Raw genomic sequence first — 10,873 nt, forward strand, 5'->3', positions numbered from 1 at the left:
AAGTTAGCATTTTATCTATCTATTTTAGGTAATCCTTAGCAGAATTATACTAGCGTAGCACTAAAACTAGTACTACAACAGTACTATAGTACCTAGTGCCGCAGTACCATATAACAGTACCAAAATTAGCTTAGTCCCGCAGCACCTCGCAGCACCATATCGCAGTACCAAAATTGGCCAGGTACTGCGGGACTTGTCAAGGTCTAGTGGAGGGTCCAAGATCATGGACCACCCGGAGGGTTACTACCAGGTCTAGTCTTAGCTATATAATATCAAGGAATAAAAGTAGGGTAAAGTAGGACTAAGACTAATTATAATAATAGTCTATATAGTTATACTACTTTATTAGAAAATAAAAGTAGTACTTAGTATTATATTACTAGCTAGTTCTTAATTTAAAAAGTATATTTCAATAAGAATACTAAGTATAGAGAGGGAAAGGAGAAAGGAAGAAGGGTTAAGGATTAGTCTTCCCTTATAAGGACTTAATATAAACCTAGCAAACATCGACCTTCCTCGCTTATCCTTTCTCAGAGAGCAATTAATAATAGTAGAACTACAATTATTATCTCTCAGATTGTGATATTATCTAAGGTTAGAATACCTAAGTTTAAATCTATATTAGAGTTAAATAACTCTTAATAATCTATTATTTTATAAAAGGATAAGCTAACTTAATATCTTAATTTTAATAAGTCTAATAATCTATCCTTATCCTTTATATCTAACTAATATTAATAAATATCTAGTTTTATAGTATATATTACCTTATATATTCTAAAAAGAAAACTAATATAAATAGCTAATTTTTATAAGTATTACCTATAATATTATATCTATCCTAGCTATTAATATAGATATAAAATAACTATTTAACTTTATATAAAATATTTATTATTATTAGTAAGGTTTATTAAAGCTAAAGATAATCTAGGATATTATAATATTTATATATATAATAAGGTTTAATCTATAAGAGAATTAGTAGTTAATTCTTTAAGAGTACCTATTTTTCTAAGAGATTATAGCTTTAATAAAGATAAGTAGTATAGTTACTACCTTATTTAAACTAATTAGTAATATTAAAAAAGATATAGTTAAAGAAAGTTAGTTACTATCTATTTTATAACTATTACTTAATATTATATTTAGAAGGAGATAAAGAAGTAGCTTATTAAATAAAGGTAATAAGATATAATCTAATACTAAAGATAGTATAAATAAAAAGGGTAAAATTTCTCTCTTTTAATTATTTAGAAGAGTTTAGAAGGTTTTAAAAAGGCTTAATAGATATATAGTACTCTAGTAGATAGGAACTAGGTTTAAGAATATAATATAAGTTTTTATAATAATATATTACTAAAAATTAATATTAAAGAACTTTAGATATATAATTAGGATACTTAAAAATATAGGGTAAATCTATATAAATAATATATATTATAAGATTTACCTATTTATCTCGTTTAATAACCCTCTAAGGGTCTAACCTCTAGGTAGACTACCCTTAGGGTCGGAAGGTTAGACCCTCGAACCGCCCTAGTGGCGGGGTGGTTTAAGGGTCGTAAGGGTTACCCGTGGGTCACTGCTAGGTCTAATTATTACTATACTCTGATATATTATAGAATTCTTCTTCTATATTATTATTAGCTTTAGCGGCTTTAGACTTTATAAGCTAATATTAGTATACTATCCTTATAATAATACTTAGTAACTACTCTCTATCCTAGTCTTCTATAATATCTCCTAGTTTAGTAATTTATCTAACTAATACCTAGTTTTAGGACTAAAGTAAGTAGGTTAACTAGTTTACTGCTATAGTAGATTTAGTAAGCTCCTTTAGTATAGTAGGTAGATTATTATCTTCTAATATTCTTAATCTTATTCTTATAGTAAGACCTGATTCCTTTTACTAGATTTATCTTACTAGCCTCTCTATATTAATATTTATATATATCCTTTATATCTCGCTTAATATAGGGATTAGGATCTAGTTAGGGTTTAGTTCTATAACTATCTATTATAATACTACTATTACTTATTTTATTATATTATCTATTAAATATAATATAATAACTATTAGGTTTAATACCTATTATATTAATATCTACTATAGTATATAAATTAAAGTATTAAGTCCCTATTCTTAGGATTAGGAGGTAGTAGTATTACTCTTTATAGTCTCTCTCTGCTAGAAGTAGAGTGGGATATAATAGTAAAAAGGGCTATTAGCTAATACTAGTCTTACCTCTTCCTTTACTACTATTCTTACTTTATAGGTATCACTTATTAGCTTATAGCCTATACTATAGTTAGTATATTTAATTTTAATAGCGGTATTACCTTACTTAGAAGAATACTCTTAGGTTAGGTATCCTTTTATATAGTAGCTATACTACTACTTATTAAGATACTATAAGTATATATATCCTAGTTTTTAATATTTAAGGTATAGTTTTAAGTAGCCTTCCTAATAAAAGTAAGTTATTTAGTATACTTAGTACTATTAGAGTATTCCTTATATAGTTACCTAATTTATAGTTACTAAATTAGTAAACTTAATAATAATAGAGCCTTTCTAGCGCTTACCTAGCTTAATTAGCTAGTTAAGATATAAGATTTTAACCTTCTAGTTAGACTGCGACATCGCCCATGGACGGGCCCTACCCTTAGGGCCTATTATCTACAGACACTGTGGGCGCCCGTGGGCCTTTTTAGTAGGTAAAATTAGCGTAACACGTGATTTTTATTGACAGATTTTAAAATATTTTAACTAAATTTATATTTTTTACATATTTATAATCATAATTCCGGATTTTTAATAAGATATATATAAATATATATACTATAATTTACTATATATCTAATTTTTATATATATTTAAGATAACTTTATATAATAGTGGGTATTGTGGGTATGCCCGCTGTGGGTATGCCTGTGGGCCTTGGGTGTTATGGACGGGTACTCGAAAATCTAAATAGCCTAATGCCTACCATGGACGGGCAATGGGTACCTCTTAGGTGCCTATGGACAGGCGATGTCGTAGTCTACTTCTAGTTATCCCCTAATTTACCCTAGGAATAACTATTCTACTAGATAAGCTCTTTTACTATCCCCTTTATTAACTCTAGTATTAGTACTATTATCTTTATATTAATCCTATATATAATAACCCCCTATATTAGCTTTTAAATATATACTACTAAGCCAAACGATTTTAGCTAGCTATTAGTATACTTTTATAGTAGCTCTATACTAGACTTCGGCATAACCCACTCTAACCTAGACCTAACCTAACCTAACCTAATCTAAAATAGGTTTTAGGTCTATTACTTTAACCTATTAGGTAACCTATTAGGGCCCTAATATAGTATAAATTAGATAAATAGACTTCTAGTATATAACTATATAATTAATATATTTTTTACTTATAATATTAAGTATTTTACTTACAGCGCTCTTCTAGAAAAAATAGAGAATAAATTAAATAATTAAACTAGGATATATTTCTCTAATATTACTTTAAATCCTTATCTACCTTACTCTTATACTTCCTTTTTAAGGCCTATCTCTAAGCTATAATCTCTAGTAACTCTAGCTCTATTATCTCTATATCTATATCTATTAAATAAGGAGATATCTTTTATAGTCTATTATCTACTCCTTCTTCCTCTTTATTATTACTAATTAGGTTAAGCTTAGTATCCTTTATATATTTATTATTTTACTCTTTTACTAATTTAATCTTAGCTAATATAAAGAACTACTTAAGCTACTTTACTTTAGTATTTTTAATATTAAATAATATTATATATAGAAATAATATAAGCTTTTTAATTATTTTAGATTTTAGATAACTATAGTAGTAGTAATAAATATCCTAAGTAGTATTAAAGAGCTATTTAATATTAGTATTAGTTATTAAGATAGAGAGAATAATATAAATAAATAATATAATTATAAAAAAATAAGATTAATTCTCTTATTAGAATTAAAAAGGTTTAATATTAATTAGATCTAGTAATATAAATATATTAGTATTATCTTATATAAAGAAGAAATAGATTATAAATATATTACTATTAAGATATTAAGTTATCTTATTATTAACTAGTTTTATAAATATCTTATTACTCTTTAATATTATATTTAATCTAGAACTAAATAATACTATTATTAAAGTATTAATTAATCTTTAATTTATTATAAAGTACTTTTAATATAGAATTAATAATTTTTAAAATAATTTATAATAAGTATTATATTAGTAAAGCTTTTAATTATTAGATAAAAAGAACTAAAATCTACTATTAATATTAGTATTATTTTAATTATATAGATATATCCTTTAAGATTATTAATTTAAGAATAGTATTTATTAAGTTTTAAGTAACTAACTATAAGTATTTTAAATATATCTAATTTCTATAAAATATATTTATATTTAAGTAGTACCTTTATTTTAAAAAAAGTAATTAAAAAGGGTATTATAAATCTTAAAGATAAGATATATAATAACCTCCTTTATCTTTAAAAGCTCTATTATATAGTTAAAGAATAGTTAAGTAATTTATAGAAGATAGTTAATTTAATACTATTCTTAAATATTAAATAATATCTCTTTATAATTATATTCTTTATAAAAGGGCTAAAAGAAACTATATAATCTTTTTATATAATAAAATATTAAGAAGGTAGAATTCTACTAAATCTTTATATTCTAAATTAGAATAAGTTAATATCCCTTTTTTTAAAGTTAAAGAAAGGCTACTTAATATTATAGACTTATATAGATATATATAGTAAGATAATAGACTTTATTTAAAATATATAAGATCCTCTATATTTAATATTAAGTATTTATCTTTATTATAGATAACTTTTAGTTAGTTTATTTTATTTCTATATTCTTATTCAGAGAGATAGCTTTTAAATAATTAAAAAGTTAGTTTAAATAAAGCTAGATAATATAAGAAGATAGGGTATTTAGATTACTATTATATTACTAAAGAGTATTTATTAAATAGCCTTAATTATAACTTTAAATATTTAATCTTAGATCTTATATTTAACTAGAATTTTAAAAAGTATATTATTTAGATTTAAACTAGTATAAGAGTTATAAAGTAGTTTAAATCTAAGAAGAACCTTTTAATATACTTAATTACTATTAATAAAATAGCTAATAATAGTTATAAATATCTAATTATATAAAGAAATCTAATAATCTAATATAATTAAGATTTTTATATTATTAAGTAATATTTAAAAGATAGATTTCTATTATTTTATAATTATATTATATAAATAATAATATATTATAATAGTAGAAGGTATTAAAAGAAGAGATAGTATAAAATAGGCTAATTAGAATAGCTTATAAAATATTAGATATTTAATAAAGTAGAATAGAAGTTAATTAAAGGTAAGAAATTAAAAAAAATACTTTTTTTATACTAATTATAAAAAAGGAGCCTTTAGTAAGCTATAATTCTATATATCTAAAAGTATTAGGGAAATTAGATAGCTAAATAAAGAGATAAGAAAATATTACTTTTTAAAAGAATTAGGTAATTTCTCTTTTTCCTCTTTATTAAACTTTATAATAGTTTACTATCTTTAAATATTTTAATATTATTAATATACTATAATAATCCTTTTTATTAAGTAATAGAGAATAAGGATACTTTAGATCTTTAAATAGCGCTTATATATTACCTTTAATATACTATCTTTAATATAAATAACTTAGTTAAAGTTACTTTATATATTTAAATTATAATTTAAATCTTAAGAAATCTTACTTTTCTACTTATAGTTAATTTATAATTATTACTTAACCTATTTTTTATATACTATATTATTATAAAGTATATATATCTTTCTTTAATTAAAGCTAATATAAGTAAAAGAGTATAGAATTAGTAGAAGGTTAAAAGGCTAAAGGAAGTTAATATTAATAGTATTAAAAGGCTTAATTATAAGCTAACTACTAGATAAGGTTAGAATTTAAAAAGAGGGTATAAGATAGCTAAGGTTATCTATATCTATATTATAAACAGTAGGTAAAAAGTTAGAATACTAGCTTTAAGATATTATAACTAAAAAGGGAAATATTATAAAGATAAGAGGGAAAAGTAGAGAGAGTATATACTTATAAAAGAAAGGTATATAAATAGTAAATACCTTAATCCTATAATAAAGTAGATAGATTAAAAGATATAAGCTATAATATTATTTAATTAGCTATATAAGCTCTATTTAAATAAGTCTAACCTAAAAGAACCTATTTATAATTTATTAAAACTTAAAAGAACCTATTTATAACCTACTAAAACCTAAGAAGACTTATTTATAACTTATTCCTTTAAAAGATCCTTTAAAGATATTTTATTTACCTTCTTAGAAAAGCTTTTCTAATTATAATTAGAGATAATAATATATATATCTACCCCCCTAAAAGGGCTTTTCTAATTATAGTTAGAAATAATAATATATATACTTACCTCCTAGAAATGATTTTCTAACTATAATTAGAAATAATAATATATATACCTACCTCCTAAAAGTAATTTTCTAACTATAGTTAGAAAATATAAGAGAAGAGAAATATAGCTTTAATATAATATTAATTATATATAAAATTAAATAAAAATAAGATATTTCTATTTATATTTATAGTTATCTTATAATATATATATACTCCCCTCTACTATAAATATATATTTTTAATAGTCTATAGTTAATAAATATTTAAATTAAAAGAATATAACTATACTATAATTAATATAAATTTTTATTAGTAATTAATATAATATAAAGCCTATTAGCTTTAAATTTAGGGTAATTGTATAAATTTTCTAACTTAATATTATAATAATATAGTAATATTTAATAAATAAACTAGAATAGCTATAAAAAATAGTAATTTATTTAAATAACTTAGTATTATTATAAACGCTAAGACCTATCTTTTATATAAAAATAGGTTTAAATAGGTTATTATTAGGTTATTAGGTTTTAGGTTCTACCCTCTATAACCCAACCTAACCTAAAACCTAATAGGTTAAACCTAATAACCTAATAATAACCTATTTAAACCTATTTTTATATAAAAATTTATAAAATTTATAAAATCTAAGTCTTAGTATTTTTAAATATAATTTTTTAATAGTATAAAATGCTTTTTATATAAATTTATTTTTATTTTAAAATTAAGTTACTATACTAGATATATATATATTTAAATATTTAAATTTTAACCATATAAATTTTTGGTTTATTTTGTTTATACTAAATTAGGGCCCTAATGGGTTACCTAATAGGTTTTAGGTTATTAGTTATAACCCAAAACCTATTATTAGGTCGAAGCAATAGACCTAAAACCCACTTTAGGTTAGGTTAGGTTGGGTTGGGTCCGGGTTAGAATGGGTTATGCCGAAGTCTACTTTTCTATAACCTAGACCTATAGTTTATCCCTCTTTATAGGGTTTAGTACGTACTATTTAATAGCCTTAATAAAGTTAATAATATAAACCTTACATATACTATCGTTTTTTATTATATTTAGTACCTCTCTGGCCCTATAAGCGAGTTCGTTTATAGTTCCGAAGTGTTTCTGTGGTTATTTAGGCGCCCTTAAAAACTTAGTTTCAGGGGGTGAATCCGGTTTTCTTCTACTACCGGCACCAACTATCTCTTAATGCCTATAAATTTAGGATTAAGAGATAGAGCCGGAAGTTAGATAGAGTTTGAACAAATTTTGGGACCTGTACGTCCCTTGGTTGGCGAGATATTTCAAAATTTTAGATCTGAGCAAAAAGAGTTGTTCCTGATCTTCGACACTATCCATAAACTTTTCAAATAGTGGACTTTTGTCATATATTCTGCATTTAGCTAGTAATTAGTACTACCTAATAAAAACCATGCGATCCTTACAGAATCCTACCTAGTCCTTTAGTTTAGTTTATGCCTGTAGATGGTTTTCTCTGCTCCATGCATTCAGAGATTTTCACCAGAGTATCTGACATGGTAGTATCCTCCAGTCCCTCTCTCAATCCCAAAGGAATCTTTCTTTACAATCTAAGACAAAACATCAGGACATTCTACCGCACAAAGTTTGCCACAGGCCCTGCCAAAGACAGATCCGTCCACTACGCCCACAAATTAAGCAGTCTCAAGATGCGAGGTATTCCCAGCGCTGTCACTAATGTCACCGGGCTTCATCTCATCGGCAGAACCAAATCCATACTGAATAGCGACACGCTCAATATCCTCGTCAGAAAGGTAGGGTAGCTCATGTGCAGCGCGCACGTAGCTGATATTTTCTGAGAATCCTTTCGCAAAGATCAGGTCGATCTCCTCCAGAGAACGCCGGGCAGTCTCGGGATAAAAAAAGTAGATAATGGGCAAGAAGCAGGCATTCATCGCCGCAAAGAAGAGATATGTTCCCCATTTAATCTTTTCAATCATGATTGGAGTCACCATAACAATCAAAAAGTTGAAAAGCCAATTGGAACATGTCGAGAGCGCATTAGCTTTGGCACGGGTTTTGATTGGACTGATCTCAGCCGGGTACAACCTAGGAATGTATCAGTATCAGATCGATTTCAAGGTTGGGCCCAGAACACACCAGGGCAATGGCAACCAAGTAGCACCAAAGCTAGCAATGTAGATAAAAAGACCGAAAGCAGCACCCTTAGCTGGGCCCGACTTGTCCGGAACCAAGCAAGCGAAGGTGATGAGCATCGAGACCATCTGGCCAATAGTACCGTAGAGAAAAAGCTTGCGACGACCGACTCGTTCAATCAAAAACCAAGAAGCAGTAGCAAAGATAGAGTATACAATCATGTTGACTCCACCGAGAATAGATGGAAGCTTTCCCTCCAGCTTGATTGAGTCTCTAAAGAGGATAGGCAAATAGTAGATAACAGCATTGCAGCCACCAATCTGTTGCATGAGCTGGGACGAGACTCCGAGGAGCATACGTCGGAAGTGCTGAGTCTTGCCACCGGTGAAGATGGCGGACATTGGGGTGGTCTTCCCCATCTGACCAGGGGCACGGATAGAATCCATGATGATGTTCTTTTGTAGGGTCACCTCGTAGGAGTCTGGTTCGGCGCCCAGGAGTGCAGCAATAACCTTCTCACCTTCCTCGTAGCGTTCACGCGTGAACAGCCAGCGCGGCGACTCGGGTAGAAGGCTCATACCGACGATAATAAATAAGCCAAACACACACTGGAAGGCAATAGGAAAACGCCAAATCACATCAGGGGGGCCGTAGGATGCACCGAAATCAATCCAATAAGCAATCAGTGTACCAAAGGCAATGGTACCACCCTCGATACAGATAAGAAGACCACGGTTTGAAGTACGAGAGCACTCTAACTTCAAAGTTAGTAGTCTGACTCTGTGTGTCAATGAGATCCTATGCCAATTCATTGAATACTTACCGGCCTGGTATGTAGGAATGGTGGAAGTGTTCATTCCGTTGCCCACACCAGTGATTATACGTCCGATGGTAAACTGTGCGAGAGGCTGCTTGCCAGCATAGGAAGTCACCTGTACAACAACACCGAGGATCATGATGATAGCACCGCTGATGATACCCCTGCGACGACCAAGCCAATCACCCCAGACGAGCATGAAGATGGCACCAAAAAGACAGCCTAGGGTGATTTTAGAATCAACCTGAAAACCAAGACTCAGACTAATCTTTGAAGGGACTTACCAATTTCATAAAGAGCGGTGACGGTACCCTGCATAGTCGCATTGCCTCTCAACTCGGTCAGGATATCAGTGAAGTCCGGAGCGTCAATAATACTACTCATCACGCCCTCTACAGCAGATCTTATTAGCATATGACTATACCTAGGTCTGGATAACAGCACATACGATCATAACCGAATAGTAGGAAACCCATTGTTGCAGTGGTGGTGACTGCACGCGACAAGAGCCTGCCAGACATGCCAGCGAAGGTGGGAACAACCATAATGGTTCAAGGTGGCTCAAAGATCGGGAGCTAGATAGTCATCTATGAATAGATGTTGTCCAGGTATGGAAGGAAAAGGGAGGAACAGCCCAAAGGGGAGAGATCCTTATATACACATGGCTCTCCGCATGAGACACCAGCGTGCCTCGGACTACGCCGTGTGTCTCCCCACAGTACCTGGAGGTTCTTCATGGTGGAGACTGGGATTAGGAAAAGGGGTAAAAGAGAAAAAGAGAAAGAAAAAGAAGACAAGAGGTCAAAAGCCAAGGGCAGTTGTAGGCCAGAGGAAAGTGGAGCAAAATTCACAAATCAGCGATCTCACCTGCATGTTTATATACTCTTACCTGTAGGTAGGTACATAGGTATACCTCCAGGACTAAGACTAAGACTAAGTAAGCCTAAGTAAGGTTAATCCAAGGATATTAGCAAGTCCTTGGCTGAGAATGAAATCATTTTTTCTTTCCCCTTTTTTTTGGCTTAGCAATAAAACATTTACATGTATAGGGAACTTGTACATATCTATATAGCAGTATCTATAGAATCGGTCCTGTTCTGCTTCTATCGTTTCTAACTATGTATTCCTATGCAGATTATATTTCCTTCTAGACTTCTTCCATTCTACTGACACGTGAGACACACGTGAGAGACACAACACCTCCGAGGTCCTTAATCCAGCCTCATTCGCCCCGTTTTCCCAGTTTGCCCAGTTCATCCCCACAAAAAAAAAAGGTCAGGTGAGAGATTCGAGTGGCTTGATGCGCCATGCTTTTTTTAAACGGTAGGTTTCCGCAGGCTTCAAAGAACATTCTCTTTCAATTCCTTTAACCCTGAAAATGATTTCTATATACTCTTCATATTCCCCATATTTATTGTAGCAGTGTA

At 29.2% G+C, this 10,873-nt stretch overlaps 1 protein-coding gene across 1 annotated transcript; it reads right to left on the reverse strand.

Moving 5' to 3' along the window:
• Positions 1-8,166: 8,166 nt before the first annotated feature.
• On the reverse strand, positions 8,167-9,991 carry PEX2_088730 (Major facilitator superfamily domain, general substrate transporter; the record flags this gene model as incomplete). The annotated part of the gene is made up of 5 exons (XM_016746143.1): positions 8,167-8,581; positions 8,633-9,383; positions 9,453-9,668; positions 9,731-9,838; positions 9,895-9,991. 5 exons carry the CDS (start codon positions 9,989-9,991, stop codon positions 8,167-8,169), a joined length of 1,587 nt encoding a protein of 528 aa, XP_016601481.1.
• Between the last annotated feature and the right edge of the window lie 882 nt (positions 9,992-10,873).

Source organism: Penicillium expansum (assembly GCF_000769745.1).
Source record: "Penicillium expansum strain MD-8 chromosome Unknown contig296, whole genome shotgun sequence".
Classification (NCBI taxonomy): domain Eukaryota; kingdom Fungi; phylum Ascomycota; class Eurotiomycetes; order Eurotiales; family Aspergillaceae; genus Penicillium; species Penicillium expansum.